Here is an 18,695-nt window from a genome sequence, read left to right as displayed (position 1 = left end):
TCCCCCAGTTGCCGTCTTCAGACAACACACGACCATTGGGATCCAGAGTCGCTAGTGTGCCATGAATTCCCTCTGCTTAGACTTGATTATTCCCTAGTTAACATCAATCGGTATCTTCCGATTCCATCACGTGGTTTTCAGTGGACCTCTTGCTCTTTCCTTCAGAACATTCCACCAGAAAGGAACACCCTGTCCAACACTTCCTCCCCCGTGAGCAATCCCCGACGATCTGGGGACAGCCTTTCAGCTCGGTGTCTTCTTCCCTCAAGACCCTCCTGGTGGGTAGCCCCTGCCCTAATCTGGGCTGGCTGGTCCACACCAGCCGCGTACCCTCCACAGAGGTCCCTTCCTCCCGGGACTTGATTTTGCCTACACGTCTAAGCAAAATCATGTGTGAATTTGAAATCTTGAAAATGTGTGAATACGTGTATTTGAAAGTTACGTGCGTTCGTTGCTCCTCACGTCCGTTGCTGAGAAGTTAAACATCATCCTGATGGTACATTACTCAGGAAAAATCGGTTCATAATTGTTTCTTTTCTCGTCTGTGAACTTTGGCGGTTTCCTCCTTACTTCCACCGAAGGAGCTACAAGCCGGCGTCTCCCTCCCTCGCGGGGTCCTCGCCCGACCCACCCCCGCAGGTCTACCCGAGCGCAGCCGTCCTTCCCGCACAGACCTCTGGCCACCTGTCCTGTGACCCCGAGAAGCGTCCATCACGTGGGGCCGGAGCTCTTCTTGCTCATCTCGCCATCCAGGGCGTCTGCTGGGATCCAGGGTCTGGCTGCGGTCGCCTAGAACCCCAAATCCAGGAACTCTCAGGCCTGCTGCTCCAGAGAACGAACATCTCCGAGGAGTGAGACAGGGTCTCCTGCTTCCTAGACGCCGAGCCTGCCGGCCCCCGCCATGACGCCCGTGAAAGCAGCGCCGCCTGCGACGCTGGGCACCCCTGTCATCGACCCCGCAGATCACAGGACGAGTCCCCGCGGCTGCCACTGTCTGGTCCCACAGGTTACGCTTCATCTGCTCACAGACGCGTCACGCAGTTCCGGGAAGAGTGAAGCGTGCACCCCCACGCGCCAAGGTCAGACCCGCCTGCTGCACACGCAAAGCGCCCGAGCTCCGTCAACCTGGGCCCACAGCCCGCCCCTGGGCCATCCGTGGAACCCCACCCACCGAGGCCGGGAACACAGCAGACAGCAGCTTTCAGAGAAACGAGCTGATGGAACAAGAGAACAGCTCCAACAGCTCACCAGCCACTGGGCATCTCGAGAACCCACCACGTCAGCGAGCACGTTTCCGCCGTTCATCTCCCGTCACCGTGACCGGAACCTGAGGCAGCCTAAAGAACATTCTGATGAGAAAAAGCCACCAAACGTGCAGCAACTGCAGGTTAGAGTTTCCACCTCGTCAGCACAGGGGACCCACGGAAGTGACCGAGGGCCTTCCCGCCGCCCAAGGTGGCGCAAGGATGCAACTCGCCCCCGGAACGCACCGACAGCCACGCTCGCACCCCAGGCAAAACCTGCTCTGGGGAAAGCTGTGGGCCCCAGAGACCACGTGGGGAGGTGAGGGTCTTGGGGGACAGGGTCACCCCCAGACACACCGCAGACCCCAACTCGGTGGGTCACCGAGGGATGAGCACCCACACCTGGCATGCGTGAGCCTGTGCCCAGCCCACACAGTGGTCGCTCGCCAGGAGCCCTCGAATGTTCGCGGGAGCCGCCCCTCCCCCCCAAGACGGGCGCCCTGGGCTCAGGGACAGGCTGGGGGCAGAGGGCGGCTCCCCGCATCCTGGTGTAGCCACCACCCAGCACCCTTCAAGCCCTCCAGTGCCCGTGGTCTCAGAGCCGGATGCACGCCCACCAGTGACCTGCCCAGGCCAGGCCGCCTGGACCAGACCAGCTGCCAGATATCTGACAGCGATGTGTGCCCCGGATTCCAACCTGGGGCTGCCTGTCACTGGTCAGCTCATAGGGTCCACGGGGGAGCCCTGCCCACGGGCGGGGGGGTATGCTCGCGGCAGGTGCAGGGTCCCGTGAGGCCCCCAACGTGCCAGGTCACACGGCCCAGCAGGACTGTCCACTCGAGAACCGCGAAGGGACTGGGGAGGAAGGCAGCCAGGCAGGCAGATGGTCATGCGCCCCTCCCCAGGTCCCCCTCCCTGCCCCTGCCCCCCTACCCAGCCACCACCAGTCACCCACACCCAGTTCAGGAAGGACAACCCTGACCCAATTCTGTAACCTCCACGATCCACCACTTCCAGACCAGATCCCGGAACCCAAACTGTCCTCACAGGAACCGAGGGATGCGGCCACACAGGCCCTGTAGCTCAGACACACCACGGGCTTCAGGCCACGACACCTGCATTGTAGACGACACCTGGTCACTCAGGACGTCCAATGTTCCAGGAAACACTCAGATGGCAAAGGAAACATACGAAAAAGTCTTGGTTTTTGACAAACTTTCATAAGAAGCCACGAAGGGTTTGTGGAAGACGACCTGAGTAAAGATGCACATGGGATCCAAGTCTTACCCTGAGCCCGTGTGGACCAGAAAAATCCCTCGGCAGCGACATCAGCTCCCGCTGGAGGTGGGTGACCTCCCTGGGCCTGGCTGGAACCCACGCCTCTCTGGTCCTGCCCCCAGTGGACTCCAGCACCAGCCGCTCTGCCCAGGCGGATCCTGCTCCAGGACCTGGAGCCGTTTCCGGATCGTCCGCCGCTCTTGTGGCGATTACAGCCTCACAGTAGCACTTACGTCTGCAGCGCAGTCGAGCCTCGGCCAGGAATCCGCAGCACCGTCGCTGCGCGTGCAGTAAGGGACTCTCCACACTGGCCCAGCGTCGGCTCCATGGGGTGGGGTGAGGTCACCTGCCCGACCGCAGAGCCTTCGGTCTCTGCCTCTTGCAGCAGAAGTCCTTGCCGGAACCCAGTACGGATGTGCCGACTGCAGTCCTGTGTCTGCATTCCAGGTGGATTAGGGACTCACTCTGTGGACATGCATAGACGACCCTGCCGGCAGGGCACCTTCGTGCTCCCAGCACTCGGTGTTGGCTCAACAGGTGGAAGCAGCTCGGGAGCCGGCGCCCGCGGTCAGGAGCAGGGCTTCTGCGTGCCTCAGGCCCCCACACAACATCGCGCTCCCGCCTCCACTCACACTCCGGGTGCCAGCATGGACACAGGGGAGGAGGAGCCCAGCCGGTGAAACACCAGGATGCACAACGGGGACTCCGTGTGACCAAGCCCTCGGCTGCGAGAAGACACATTTGTTCAGCAGCGAGAGCAGCGAATTATGGGCCAGGATGGCGACCGTGGCGGCGTCGCCTGGACACAGTTCCCCTCCAGCTGAGGGGGGCTCAGGTCCCACAGCGAGTCGATCTGGACGCGATTCGTACCGAGGCACAGGTAGGGCCGTGCACAGCGGCCAGTGTGGCCCAGGAGGCCCCCGCACCCCCGCCCTGACCCTGGCACACGGCAGCCTGGCTACGGCTGCGTCCTCTGACACGAGAACGTCTGTCTTCCTAGACACCAAAAGCGCATGATTCACAAGCTCTGAAGTCAGCTCCTTGCGGGAGATGCCCTCACAGGCCTGGAAACCCAGCAGGAGTGTGGGCCCTGGGCATCAGGCAGCTGTGCTGAACCACCCGCCCCGGAAACGTGACGTCGGGACAGCGTGTCCGCAGTCAGAGCACCAGACACGGGGCTGCTGGGCTGAAATCCAGGATCAAGGATCGTAACACATGATCCAGCCGATGAGGATATGCCGAGGCCCCGAATCGCACTGTCCCTTAACCTCCCGGGTACGGAAACAGCGGGAACCGTTTACTCTTTAAAAGCATCCAGATCAGAAATGAAGACAAAGCCGTGCTCAGAGGAGGTGCCTGCAGCGCGACCGTCCGTCTGCTGGGACGTCGGGGGACTGCACAGGGCTGAGCAGCATGCGGGCACCCGCCTCACCGCCCACGGGAGCTGTGGCCAGGAGGACACGGGGCGGTGTCAGAGGCCTACACTTCCTGCCACACGCATGGGAGAGCATCCTCCTCCCCGGGTTGGGTGGGGGTGGAACCGTCGAAGACGTGACTGTGTGATTATTCCAGTATCATGGTGAAGCGAGGGACCAGGGGGCCCGTGCGGACTCTGGGGTTGTTGCAGCAGTGACCCCTGAGCTGGGCTCTGAGCAGTGGTCGGGTGTGGGGGCAGAACACACAGGCCCTGCAGCCAGGAGCCTGCGTCACCCGGGAGCGGACAGTGGCCCTTGGACGCCGTCGTGGCCAATGCTCTGCACAGGGCTATCTGCGTCCCTCAGGAGCAGCAAGGCCCCTCATCCTCCAACAGATCCCACGGCCAACTCCCGGGGAGCAGGAGAAAGCCGGTTCCCTTGCCCTCCGGGCCCGTGGCTGGAATTCACGGAGATCTCCGCAACTACGCAGTCACGGGAAGTCCCTGAGCACAGAGCCACGGCCTTGAAGGAAAAGCCAGGGACACGGCGCAGATGAGATTTCCAGAAAGGACTCACCCGAGACACGAGCACCGGGTCACAGGAAGTAGAGTCTGGCTGATTCGTGTGTGACAAGAGAGGACGACCCCGCTCGGCGAAGGAAGTGCCGGTATTTGTGGTCACGCTGGAGTTCCACTGCATCCCATCCACGGCCTTTCGCCGCAGAGACACAGTCAGGGAAGCCGACTGTGCTGTTCAGGGAAGCCCAGAGATGCGGGCCGACAATGGGGTCGGCTTTCTGTTTTTTGAGCTTTATCGGGTTTGGAGACGAATGGGACATTACAGACACAGGGCTGGTCCCCGACAGGTATATCTCAACTAGTATTTTCTCCTCGAAGATGACTCTCTGGACGGGTTTTCTGACCCCTTCTTTCCTTTTAGCTTCCGACTCACTTCTTGTCATCTAGATTTAGGGAAGCTCTCAGCATCGTGCTCCCCAAAGACGTCGTGTCCTCCGGGGTGCCGGAGTCCCAGCAGGGGCTCAGACCTTCCCGGGGACAGACTCGCAGTCCCCACTGTGGCCCAGCGCTCATGCGCCCGCACAAGCCACACTAAATCGGAACCGTCAGTCCCGAACGCAGAATACTGTCTAGAAGTATTAGTTTTCTCTGACAAAAACCACTTAAAAAAAAAAAAAAAAGGCTCACACAACACAAATGCCCTGATAGGAGCACATCTGGCAGGATAAGGCGACCGGCTATATGTGAGTGCCTGTCGTGAGCCCCCATCCCAGAGTCTCAGACGGGGCACACAGGGGACAAACACTCAGACTCGGAACCCCGGCTCCCCGGGCCGCATCCCCAAGCTCTACAGAGTGAACAGACTCACGTGGGCAACTCCTCAGAAATAAAGACTCGCAGCAGAGCCTGAGCTCCTGGACCTGGAGCCACGGGGGCGCCTGCCTTCCCCTCCCGAGGGGCACACAGGCCCCTGGAGCCGCGTCCCCACGTCTGCACCGGCCACGCCAGGCTTCCGTGGGCCGGGAAGTGCACCCCCCGCCAGCACCCGAGCCCACCACCCTGCGTCCACCTACTGCTCCCGGTCAGCTGGCGGCCGGCCCGCAGGAGAGCCCCGGCAGCCGCCGCCTCCAGACCCCGAGGCCAGCGCAACATCAAACGTCTCTCTTTACTTCTTCGGGATTTTCAAATAATGGTTTTTGTTTGAGATAAAAACATGAAGTTACCCTAAAGCTGACAAATGCTCATTTTCTTATCCTACCGGGAGATGCATGGAGCTCACGCCTGGGGGCTTCTTACACGGAGAACGAGGCCGACGGAGGCGATCGAGCGTCGGACGGCTCGATCTACCCATTCTTCTGTTCGCCAACCGCACGGCGCCCTCTGGGAAGAGGATGGCTCGCTCCCGTGGAGCTCAGGCCCAGGGGCCGGCAGAGGCCAGACACACAGGAGAGCGGAGGGCCAAGCATTTCAACAGGAACGTCACCATCGGGGTCGTAACACGCACACCGCACGTTCAGAGGAAAGGCTCGGAGGGCCCAGGGGCTGCGACCGAGAGGCGGCCTGGGAGTCTGGAGCCCCCGTCCCTGCCCGACCCCCACATCCCCGGCGCCAGCACAGGGCTGCGGGAGGACTGGCGGACGTGCGCCCACATGGGGTGCCCGCGGCGGCGGCAGCGGCGGCAGGTGGACGGTCTGCCCCGCGAGGCCCCGCCGGGGGTCTCTCTCAGGGGAGTGCGCTCACCGAAGCGAAAGTAAAACAGCGGCCGGTTCCCCGCGGTGCTGGCCGCCCGCTCTCTGACCGCGGCGTCTCGGATGTCGCACACCCCGATGTTGCCGGAGTGCAGCGCTCGTCCCGGGGCTCCTTCACTGTGCTGCAGTCTACACCGGACCACGGCAGCTCCGTTCGCTGCTGTAACAAGTTGAAAAAAACTAATTAATGCAAACTTTAGTTTTTTTTAGATTTGTTACAGCACTGAGCAGAGCTGCCGACCCCATGCAGAATGGCACGAAGAACACCAAAGGGCTACGCAACACGGGCCACCCTCAAAGCCCCTCCGACACGGTCAACCACGTTCTCCGCGCCGCCGCGGCTCAAGAACGTCTCCCGGGAGCGCGCAGACCTGCCTCTGTCTCACACATCAGGATCCTACCGGGACCGGAGCCTCCAGTCTGCCCAGCGGCCCTTCCCTGAGACGCAGAGTGCCTCCCGCCACAGGAAGGGCAAGGCCGGGCCACGGAGACCACCGTCGGCTCAGCGGTCCTGCTAGAGGACGGTCGGGGCATCTGGCCGCACCTGCCCTGAAAGCCCTCCACGCGTGGCTGTCACCAGCCAAACACCTGACTCAGCTGCAGTTCCCTGAATACAGCAGCTGGCAGGGATACCCAGCCGCCCGCTGCGTCAGGCCAGCGCCGCAGGTCCACCTTCATGGAACTTCCTTAAACATCAGCTAAGACACGTACACAGAACCAGAACAGAGCTGCAAACGACAGGACCTCCGCACAGAGCCGGCTCCCTGGAGGGTGCGCTGCAGGAAACGCCGCGGCCGAGCTAGCGGCCCCTCTGGCTGTGTCACAGGCTGGAGGGCGGAGGGGCAGACAGGGTCACGTCTCCACCAGGAGTGCCCGAGCCGACATGTTTCAACGTGGCAACCACGGAGCTGAGGAAGGGGGCCATCCTGCTCCTCTGCGGACCGGGGTCAGGTGCACAGCAGTCCCAACACCCAGCAGGTTAACGTCACCCCCGGCTGACCTGCGCTTCAACCAGGGCTGAGGTGCTCGAACCCCACCCTGGCAGCACGTGCTTCCTCCCACAGATGGCAGACGCTCGAAGGACACACTGTGCACTGCAGGGAAGAACCCACCGCATTCTGGGACCACGTTTCAGTCCCACACGGGGTCCCATACGGTGTCTACATTCTACGTCTGCCCCCCTGTGACATGCACAAAAACCTGTGGCCAACTGGATCTGTCACCATCGGCAAGAATGTTCAACCCGCTAAACCAGAGTCATGTTTGCATCCTAAGTGCTCTCGTGGTTTTGGTTTGCAGTAAGCATTGCAGGGTGATCAACACGTTCTTGCCTTCTATGGACGAAATACGTATCGACTTTGTCAGGCAGTCACAGAAGAGTCCCATGTGCCTCCCGTACCCACACTGCCACCCCACGGCGGAGCTGGACGTGGCCAGCGTCACACCAGGACCGTGACCTTTGCACGCGCTGGGCACCACAAAGGACTCGCACTCCCCGGTGTCTCTTGCACATCATACTTCACTCCTAAGATTAGACGCTCTATGTACCGTACGTACTCGGAGGCTGGGGCAGGTAGGCTCCGATCAGCTTCGACCTCTTCTTTTCATATCCTTTCTGGGTGATGTCGCCTGTAAGAGAAGGAAGGAGACATTCAGAATGGCCTCAGTGTCATCGGGTCACTCATCAGACCCTAAGATGCTGCGAGTTACGCCTGTGTCTTCTGTTGGCCTTTTAATCATGATTTAGAGAAGAAAGCACCTTGTCATTCACCTTGCCCCCAACCCCTGCCCTCAAATAGCCATTTAAGCCCCATAAAAACCTTCATGCTTGTCTCAGCCCCTCCCTGCAAGGTCTTGGCGCTCACAGGACGTGGAATCAGAGCCCGGATGTTCTTCACACCACCAAGTAGAAACCCCCCAACTCTGCACGGCTCTGTTAGGCCAACCGACAAGGGACTGTGCAGGCATCGGCGCTGGGGACGGCCACCCAAAGCACTCAAGTTTTAATAAAAATATAGCAAGTTGGTGAATTTGCTTTTTCTAATGACATATGCTCACTAAATTATAGCAAACCATAAAGCACCCCGAGTGTTTGATGACTGACCTGACCAACCCACAGCTCCCCCACGCAGTCGTGGGCACACCATGAAGTGCACACCTAGTTCTAAATAGCAGAAGTCTACAGAGAACGCATCCCACCATCAACCAGTGAGCATTTCCGAGGCTAACGGCACACTGGGGGGCCGCTGTCCGGTGTACCTGCACCATGGCCGTGCCCAAGTTCAATCGACACCAAGGCTGCTCATCTGCTTTTTGGAAATGCTCCAACTCCCCCCTCATTTTATTTATTTTTAAATATTTTATTTATTGATGTGACAGAGGGTGAGCGAGCACACACGTAAGCAGGGGGAGTGGCAGAGGCAGAGGGAGAAGCAGACTCCCCATAGAGCAGGGAGCCGACACGGGGCTCAACCCCAGGACCCTGAGGTCATGACCTGAGTCCAAGACAGATGCTTCACCCACTAAGCCCCCCGGGTGCCCCTCAAATCCCACATTTTAAAAGGATGCCTAAAATCTCACAACCAAAAACCCCATACGCATCTACACACTGTGGAGCGAGCAGGGAATTAGAGCACGTTCACGGGTCACGCCTTCTGACCTCTGCCCCCGACCACTGCCCCTCTTGTAACATCAAAGACGAGAAAACGTTACACCTGTGAGGAGCCAGCCTGAAACCAGAGGAAACCGCTGGGCGCCTGGAAGCCGTGGGTCACGGGGGGGGGCGGGGGTCAGAGGCGGGCGGGCCCCCAGCCCCGCTCACAGACGAGTCTCTGCTCTTCCTGGACGGGGCAGGAGGACCCAAGCCGCCCCCGCCCCGGGACCGGAGAGCAGCAGGCGCCGCGTCCCTGGGGGCACGACGAGGTGGCGGTTCCCAGTGCCCTCCGGCTCCCTGGTCTGCTCCGGCCGGTGTGGGGCCAGCGCGGGGCCGGGGGGCCTGGGCTGGCGGCAGCCCTCGGGCTGAGTCCCGCCTGGGGAGCCGACCTTCCCCCTGCGCGCTGCACCCAGAAGGCGGCTGACGTTCAGAGGCAAGGACGGGGAGCACGGCTGCGCCCCGGATGACCCCGGACGAAGCTCCGTGTTCCGGCCTCACCTCGCCATCGAGACGTTCGGCCGCAGGAAGACTAGCCCTTTCCCGGGAAGATGAGGACTCTCCGCCACCTCGGAAGATCTGTACAGGGATGTGCGCGGGGATCTGCGTGGGGACGCATCCTCGGGGGCGCCTGACCCCGCGCACGAAGGGCTGACGGCGGGACGCATCCATGCCCCTGAGCGGGTGACTCGCATGAGCCCCGCTACAGTCCTGCTCAGGAGCAGCAGCTCTCAGGATTTCCGGAGACCCCGCTTGCTAACAGCTCTCACAACCTGCCGAGTGGGAGGACGCGCTTTTCATGGAGTAACTTCACGTGACTCGGGGCCAGCTAAGTCCCGCTCTGGTGGGCAGGCCGGCTGGCAGACCGCCTTCCCAGTGCGTCCTGTGCTCCGCCCCGCGCCCCAACCCAGACCGCTGGCTCCTCGCCCCAAATGCCTCCAGTCCTCACGACGACGGACTTCACACGAAAGAAACTAGCAAACAGTCCCTGTGTCTCTTCCCCGGGGCCCCAGATCTAAGCAGAACACACACTCGGGACGCGTCTCAAACTACTCCCCCTCGAAGCTGCACCTGAATGGTCCACCCCGCCACCTGCTCCGGACGCGTGCCCCGACAGCCCGGCCCGGCCTGGGGCTCCAGCTGCACACACATCGCACCAGCCACATGGGGCCATCCTCACGACGTCCTGGAGGGCCGCTTACCGTTTGGCACACACACGAGCGGCCCACCCTCAATCCCAGGGTGTGAGCCTATGTGGATGGCGTCTGTCTGCCTGTCCCCACGCCTGCCCAGGGGGACTGCCGGGGGCCATCTGGGGCAGGGTGGACAGAGACCCCCAGACCCCCATGATTAAAGCACTGGAGGCCACAGCTGGAGTGCGTGTCCCACAAGGATCCAGGGTCTGGGGTGAGGGCAGGGCCACTTGGGCTCCCCGAGCACCACAGCTGGCAGGGGACGGACTGTGGACGGACTTTACTGTCCATGGAGGAAGTCCTGTTGCTCTTAACTCCGCAACTCCTGTAGCCTCTGGTGGACGACAGTCCATGGGTCACCACGTCTGCAAATGTTCGCGAGCAACTTTCTAGCCGGAGGCGTCTCACGTCCTGCCCGTGGGGCTGACACAGCCTGTGAGGGTTTGGAGGCTGACAGGGTAACGGGGGAAGAGTGAGAGAGGAGTGCGTGGATGGCTGATAGGAGATGGACAGACAGGGGGCAGATGGACGGACGGGCACACACACAGACGGTCAGATGGATAGACAGAAGGAGGACACACACGGATGGGCAGACGGACAGACCCATAAGGATGAGACACACGTGGACCTGAGTGCTAACACAGCTCCGCCACCGGCCGACCCCCAGACAACGCCAGGACATTACCAGAACAACACAGCTCCTCCAAGTCTCCCTGCAGCTCGAGGACCCCCGGGCGCCCCCACCCAGGTCTGCCAGGAGCACGCAGCCCTCGGGGTACAACTGCATGTCCGAGGCAGAAGGTCAGCGCAGGGGAGCCGCCGCCCCATCACAGCGGAGGCAGGATTCTGCTCGCTGGGGCTCCGGCTGCCCCATGACGACCCTTAGTTGTCACTCCCGCGCAGGGACCCCGACCCCAGGACCCCGTGCTCCAGCGTGCGCCTCGCGCACCCCAAACGGCGCGTTTCCAGGCTCCCGCGCTCAGGCCGCCTGCCCACCAACCCCGGTCACCAGGAGTAAGGACGCGGGGCGGGAGGGAGGAGGAAACAAGCCACCTTCACCCTGCCCTGCGCCTCCCCAAGGACACTTACACCCTCCTCCCGCAAGTAGCTCCGTCGGACTTGACGTTCAGCAGGAGACCTCAGGGCTCCACGTTCTCCCGCAGACGAGCCCACGTGCACGCACGGCCTACGTTCAAGGCGAAAACCCACGTGAAGCAAAACCAGCCACACGCTGCTGAGAAGAGCTGCGCCTCCCACGCCCCAGGAGAGCCTCCTCTCACTCAGGCCGTGACCCTCTCAGGCAGAGGAGGTGGCCACACCGACGCCGGCACCAAGGGGACACCATGGGGTCCCGTCCCAGCCCCCACCTCGCTCCAGAGCTCAGCTCCATGGGGACGTGAGCAGGGGTCTGTGCAGGGGGCATGGGCAGGGTAACTGTGCAGGGTACCTGTGTGGGGATCTGTGCAGGCACCTGTGGGGGGGACATGTGCGGGGACCTGTGTGGGGATGTGTGCAGGGACGTGAGTGGGGATCAATGTGGAGATGTGCTCGGGGACCTGTGCAGGGATCTGTCCGGAGGGATCTGTGTGGGGATGTGGGTGGGGAACGTGCACAGGAATCTGTGCAGGGACATGCGTGGGGATCTGTGCGGGGAGGTGCTTGGGGACGTGTGCAGGGACATGGGTTGGGGCCATATGCGGGGACATGGGTGGGGGATGTGCACGGGACATGGGCAGGGGCTGTGCACGGGGTGTCAGTGTGGGGACGTGTGCAGGGTACATGGGCAGGGACATGGTCAGGGGATCAGTGTTCAGGGGGATTAGTGTGGGGCCATGCGCGGATCTGCACCTGTGTGTTGCTTGGAGCAACTGCAAGGAATCATGCTGTCCCCGATGAAGCGCAAGGCCATGCAGAACCCCATCCCTGAGTCCCCAGAGAAAAGGAGAAAACGACGCAGGTACGGCTCACCATCCCCACCGGGCCTGTCCGGTCGCAGCCTGAGGAAGGAGGGAGGCCTCATGCCCGACCCCATGTGACCCCGCAGCGAGGAGGCGGCGCGAAGGCTTGGCCAGGACCACAGTGTGAGTGACAAATGCACAAACCGCCGCGTCTGAGCAACAGCGCTTGATGGGAAGTGGAGGCACGTCTCTGCGGGGAGAGGCTTGGACCCTGAGCCGTGGGAACCACCCACGCAGGCACCTCTGGGCATGCAAACCCGCCTCCAGCGGGTACAGGAGCACCAGGGCCAGACAAGGTGATGCGGTGACGGGCCACGCTCCACATTCAGGTGGGTCGGCATAGCACCCGGGGTCTGCCCCGGACAGGCTGTTCCTCGGGACGTCCTGTCGCCGTGCAAAGGGTCCCAAGGTTTCATCCCGTTCACTCACTGACCCAGCAAACACCTGGTACCACGTACGGTGCGCCGGGCGGTCAGCAGGGCTGCGGGGACGCAGCCGGCACTAAAGGTCTACTCAACGGAAGATTAAGGAAACAGCCCTACTCTCACTTTTGACACTTTCTTTACAGATGGAAATAGGGGTGCCTGGGTGGCGTGGTCGGTTCAACGGCTGGCTCCTGGTTTGGGCTCAGGTCTTAACCTCAGGGCCCTGGGATCAAGCCCCGAGTCCGGCTGCGAGCTGAGCAGGGGAGCCTCCTCTCCTCCTCTCCCCTTCCGCCCTCCCCCTGTGCTCCAAAGTAAGTAAATCTACAAAAAAAAAAAAAAAAAAAAAAAAAAAGGTGGAAGCAAAGTAGTGACAAAGTTAACGATTCCAAGGACATTCTTAAATTGCCCCACCTGGCAGAGTAACGGGAAATAACGAGAGACACAGTCCGTGTTAGAGACAGTGAGAATGGCTATGCTCTCCCTCCTGCTGGCATCACGATGCAGAATGTGCCAAGACGTTTAAATCTTATCTTCAGATCATATATATAAACTCACTTATTTTAATCCTTTCTAAAATAAAGGCTCAGTGCTGAAAAGGCTGGCTGTCAACCCAAGGGACTCTGGGAGCAGGGAGGAGAGAGGGCGGACTCGGTGATTTTACGCAGTCGTCATTTCTGTGAGACCAATGAGCTGCAGAGGTTCCTCCAGCAGTCTCCTGCCAGCCGAACACACCTGAGCTGGATGACAGCCCTGCGTGAGGCTTGGGCTCTGATCAACAAACCTTGCTGCAGCTTGACGGTAACTTTTCAATCTTTACAAAGCAACACATCGTAGGTCCCAATAACAGGAAGGGCGAGCACACAGAATGATAGAAGAATCCTCTCCTATAAAATGAGGACAATCAGTAACTACGGTCTAACTGAACGTACAGAGCGGGATTGACGACGTGGTCCTGCTGCATGTGAGCACAGAGCGAAGCCGGTCAGATCAGCGCAGGACCAGGTCGCAAAAGCGTGAAGTGAAACTATTCTCCATGGATGCGTAAGCACAACAGCCTCCAACGCAGGAAGGATTCGACGGCAACCCTTCCCCACCTGCTACTTCGCAGCCAGGTCCCCGGCATGGGAATCCCCACGCACACCGACTTCCACGCCAGCCCCGCGCCCACTGCCTCCCTGACGACTCTGCTGCAGCCTGCACCCAGCCAGGGCACATGACGGGAGACTGTCAGAGGGAAGTGCTGGGAATAAACCTGCCTGGATCTCAGTCTTGGTCGGTCGCCAGAATGAGATTTGGATGAACTACACAAAATGACCATGAACCCTCGAGAGAGAAAGAGTAAAAAATATTTCCAACTGAATAAGAATGAAAACCAAAATCTGTGGAATAGAGCCCAAATAGTGGTTAGCAGCAGACTTAGGGCAGAAGAGGTTTGTTTCTGCAAAGAATGTCATCTGATCACTAATCTAAGCTTCTACCTTAAGAAAGCAGGAAAAAATAAACGCAAAGCAATGAAAACAAAGTAGAAATTAAAAGCAGAAATCAGGGCAGCCCGGGTGGCTCAGCGGTTCAGCACCACCTTTGGCTCAGGGCGTGATCCTGGAGACCCGGGATCGAGTCCCACATCAGGCTCCCTGTATGGAGCCTGCTTCTCTCTCTGCCTGCGTCTCTGCTGCTCTGTGTCTCTCGTGGATAAATAAAATCTTAAAAAAAAAAAAGGCAGAAATCAAATTAAAAATACAAAAAAAAAAAAGGAAAAGAAAGAAAAATCAGTCAAACCAAAAGCCTACATAGAATACAAAATTAACTGCTATGTCTATTAACAGACTTTGTATCACGGTTATGACTTACAAAATCAAATCACATTAATATGTATCAGCAACGAATATCTGGGATTAAAATTCTAAGAACATTTCACATTCACAATAGTTACGCAGATGAAGTATTTAGGTAAAAATCTAACAAAACGTGCAAAATGTGTACAGGATAAGCAGGATCACACAGAATCTATGCTGAAAGCACAAAATGGTAAAGAAAGAAAGATCCACACACATTAAGAGACACGCCATGTCCTGGAATGGCAAAATCAGAATAAAGGTGCCAATTATTTCCAAATTAATGGATAGATTTAACAGAACTGAATTAAAATCCTAGCAGGATTTTTTGTTTAGATACAGTTGATCCTACAAGTTATATGAAAAGTCAATAGCAAAAACAATGACAGAATAAAGTTGGACGATTTATATTATCCGATTTAAGATTCATCACAAAGTCAACAATGGTCAATGTGGTGCTGGCAGACGGACCCACAGACGGGCCTAACTGCTCTCTGACAAACGTGCAGGATGAATCAAATAGAGAAAGGAGAGTCTTCGCCACGGTGCCCAAATAACTGGACACGGATACGCAACCCTCCCAACCTGACCCTCATACCTTCTATAAAAATTAACTCAAAATGGATCTAAAGATAAAACAAAACTGAAGTTTTAGAGAAGAACATGGGAAAATCCTTATGAGTTTGGGTTAGATAAAGATGAGCCAGAAAAAATTTTAAAAAGTGGACTTCAAGATTTAGTAATTTATCCTGAAAGAGGCACTCTTGAGAATGAAAACAGAGCTCGTCACCAAGAGAAAGTACCTCCAGACCACATGTGCATCAAAGGACGGGGAGGAGCACCCCCGGAGGACCTGGCGACATGGACACCTGTGGCGGGGAGGAGCAGCCCCGGGCACAGCACCAGGCCCTTCCCTTCCCTGCACGTTGACCTTCAAATACTACCACCGCACCAGGAGGAGCAGCCCGGCGTCCTCAGCATGAGGCCCGCGGCTTCCAAGGCAGCAGGAAGCAGGGGGCCCACTCCGTGTTCCCAACAGCGCCGGACAGCCCCTGACAGAGCCTGAGAGCACCTGATGGCCCCAGACAGCACCCAAAGGCCCCTGACAGCACCCGACGTCCCCCAACCGCCCTGGACAGTGCCCGACAGCGCCCAACAGTGCCCAATGGCCCCAGACAGCGCCCAAGAGCACCCGACGGCCCCGGACAGCGCCCAACAGTGCCCGACAACGCCCAACGGCCCCCGATGGCCCCCAACAGCCCCAGACAGTGCCTGACAGCACCTGAAGGCCCCCAACGGCCCCCGACGGCATCTGACGGTCCCCAACAACCCCCGATTACCCCCTACAGTGCCCGACAGCCCAGGACGGCGCTTGAGAGCACCTGACGGCCCCCAACGGCGCCCAAGAGCAGAACCTGCAGGACCCATGGTTGATGCACAAGAGGAAACACGTCCCGACGACACCCATGGGTATTTCTGCAGCTCCCACCCTCTTGGTGAAAGCAGAAAGGGAGCTGCCCTCGGATGTCAGGTCACACTGCCGACACTCGAACTCCTTTCCAGAAGCATCTCCCTGTGTGGCCTCCTCCCTAAGGGTTTTGTAAGGATTCTCTATGCAGCACTGCCGTTTGGACGCACCTCAGGCACGTAGCCTCCACCTGCACGTTTCTCTGACTTCAAAGCCAGGTCAAGAGGCAGATTCGCCAGGGATTGTCACCCAACAATCACGCCCGCTCCCTGACTGTGCTTAATGCAGCAAGTTGGCTCCTTTCTATTGTGGGTAACAGATAAAACTGGCTTATTTCTGTGAACTAGAGACAACGGCAGGGAGACCCCCGGTCTCCTGGAAGCAGGCACATGGCTCGAATGGGCGACGTCCCCACCACTGCCGGGGCAACACTCAGAAACCATCCCCCCTCCCTGCTCTGGTTGATCTTCCAGGTGGAAGCCACCGTGTTCCCGCTCCCTCCCCGGTAGCAGCTGTGGCCTTCTGGGCATCTTCAATGTCAGCGTGCCCTCTGCGAGCAGTCTTAAATCCTTGCTGCTGCTCACCACGCACACACAGGTGCACACACGTACACACAGGCGCACACCCATGCACACACGCAGCTGCGTCTGGAACCCAGCACCTCTTGACCAGGATGACAGCCACCCCCCAGGGCATCCCCAGCAAGCAGTCCTTGGGGGGGTGGGGGGGCGCGGCTGTCACCCAGCCGGCCACCAGAGGGCAGAGAGGAGCAACACAGCCCGTGGGTCACAGGAGGTCAGGAGTGGCCAGAACCTGCAGGTGACGGCTGCCACAGCAGCGCTGTCCTGTGCACACAGGTGCGGCTCCCACGTGAATGTCCTCCACTGCTGACGGGCTGATTTTCAGGACTCGGCTAACCCGGTGGCAAAGGGACGGGGGGGTTGACCGGTTACATGTGAGAAGAATTCTGTGCCTTTTTTTTACAAAGAAAAAAAAGTTACCAAACAATCATAATCTTAGATCCAATGTAAAACAAGGAACTCTGTTCCGGAGCTAACGTGCTGCTTACGACCACTGCTCCCACGCAGAAGAACAGCATTTACTTGAAGGACAAAACACGACCCCTGAGTTTCTCGCTATCCCCATTTCATAGGGACCCAGAACGTCTGCGCGGCCTCGGGTGGGGAGGGGTTCTCTCCGGGCTCACCGGTCAGCCAAGGTCACGAGACACAGGGCTGCCAGGCGACGGTCAGCTGTAAGGCAGTCAGCACCTACCCGCGCAGCGCCCACCCAGGACCCAGCCCAGCGCTAACCTTCCCCCACCCCCAGGGTCACTGTGTCAGTGTGTCCGCGTGCCCGTGACTGGGGTCCTGCCCGCGCCTTAGCCTGGGTTCCTGCAGCCCTGCGGGCAACACAGCCCCATAAAGACCCATGGGTGCCACAGCATTAGGGTGGGCGACAAGCTGTGTGACTCCCACGCGTTCCTGCCACCGCCCTTTGGGCTTTTACACGTTTTTTGCTTGTGAATGTGTCTCCGTAACGTGTGTGGTACCCAAAATCATTTTACTTTTTAAATTTTTAAAAATTCTTTACTTTTTAATTTTTTTGTAGCGATGAGAACCTTCCAGATCTCTTTCAGCAACAGTCCACATGGGAGCAACGTCAACAAGGGTGCCTCACCATGAATCTCCCCCCAGAGACCCGACTGGAGGTGTGACCGCCACCTTAGGCAGCACCCTCCGCTCCCCGGATGCAGGAGCTCGGCCTGTTTCAGGTTCCACGTGGGTAAATCATGGCGTGCGCCTCTCCAACTCCCTTCACTCAGCAGAACGCCCGCAGCGTCCATCCAGGGTGTCACGACGGCAGGATCTCAGCCCACCTTCCTCATCCGTCCCCCGTCACGGTACTGTCAGCGGCGCCCATGCTGTGGCTGCTGTAGGTGACACGCGCACGTGCCTTCTCGACGGAGCGTTCTCCCTTCCTGCAGAACCACGCCCAGAAGTGCATCTGCTCGGGGTGTAACCTGTTCTCCGGGGGCCACACCAGGTGGTGCCGACGGCGGCGCACGAGGGCTCCGTCCTCTCCACGTCCCGCCGACACTTCTTGCCGCTCCTGTGTCAGCCGGGTGTGAGCTGCGTCTCCCGGTGAACGAAATGGGTGTACCCTGGCACGTGTCTCTTCGGCACCCTCGACGTCACCTTCGCACAAGCATCTGTTCAGTTCCTCTGCCCGTTTCAACTGCATCATTGTCATCACTGCTGCTGATTTGCACGAGTCCTTTCCGTATTTTGCAGGTTAACCGTCATCAGACGGCCTGCGCCCTGCTCTCCGCCTCGGGGGTGGCCTCTGCACGGGCTAACAGTTTCCCTTACTGCGCAGACACTTTTAAGTTTCGTGTCGTCCCGTTTGCTCATTTTGCTTTGGTTCTCTCTGCACTTGGTGTCAAATTCAGGCGGACATCCAGGAGCTTCACAATCTGTTTTCTTCTACAAGTTGTGTTTTCAGGTCTTACATTTAAGTCTATCATCCATTTTGAGTTTCTGTGTGTCTGGTGTGAGAAAGTGGCCCTGCTGGCCGTGCTTCTGCATGTGACCGTCCAGTTGTCCCAACACCCTCTGTGGAAGAGCCTGTCCTTTTTCCAGCGGATCTTCTCTCCTGTTGTCAGAGGAGTTGACTGCAGAGCTGAGGGCCCATTTCCGGGCTCTCTGTTCTGTTCCGTTGACCCACGTGTCTGCTGTGTGCCAGCACCATCCGGTCTCAATGACCACAGTTTTGCAGTACAGCGTGAAGTCAGGCACTGGGAGGCCCCGGCTTTGGTTTTCTTCTTCAACATTCCTCTGGCTACTCGGGGTCTTTTTTGGTTCCACGCAACTCTTAGGATTGTGTGTTGCGGCTCCGTGAAGAACGTCCTGGTACTTTGGTGGGGACTGCACTGAACGTGTAGATGGCTCCGGGACAAGTGG

General features: G+C 58.9%; 1 protein-coding gene across 6 annotated transcripts in view; it reads right to left on the bottom strand.

Moving 5' to 3' along the window:
• Positions 1-18,695, bottom strand: part of DIP2C (disco interacting protein 2 homolog C) — a 252,745-nt gene that overhangs the window by 153,486 nt on the left and 80,564 nt on the right. For 4 of the 6 annotated variants that reach the window (XR_007406048.1, XM_025445451.3, XM_049101452.1 and 1 more), the window contains exons 2-3: positions 7,761-7,832; positions 6,196-6,363 (exon numbers count right to left, since the gene is read on the bottom strand). Coding sequence is in view for 5 of the 6 variants with exons in the window: in XM_025445451.3 (XP_025301236.3) it covers positions 6,196-6,363; positions 7,761-7,832 (240 nt within the window). In the remaining variant the exon portion in view is untranslated. The remainder of the gene's footprint in view (positions 1-6,195; positions 6,364-7,760; positions 7,833-18,695) is intronic. The other 2 variants (XM_049101447.1, XM_025445450.3) reach the window with 2 other exon arrangements.

The sequence above is a fragment of the Canis lupus genome, chromosome 2, assembly GCF_003254725.2.
Source record: "Canis lupus dingo isolate Sandy chromosome 2, ASM325472v2, whole genome shotgun sequence".
Lineage (NCBI taxonomy): Eukaryota > Metazoa > Chordata > Mammalia > Carnivora > Canidae > Canis > Canis lupus.
The sequence above is the reverse complement of the archived record's forward strand: the minus strand, read 5'-3'. Positions and strand labels throughout refer to the sequence as shown.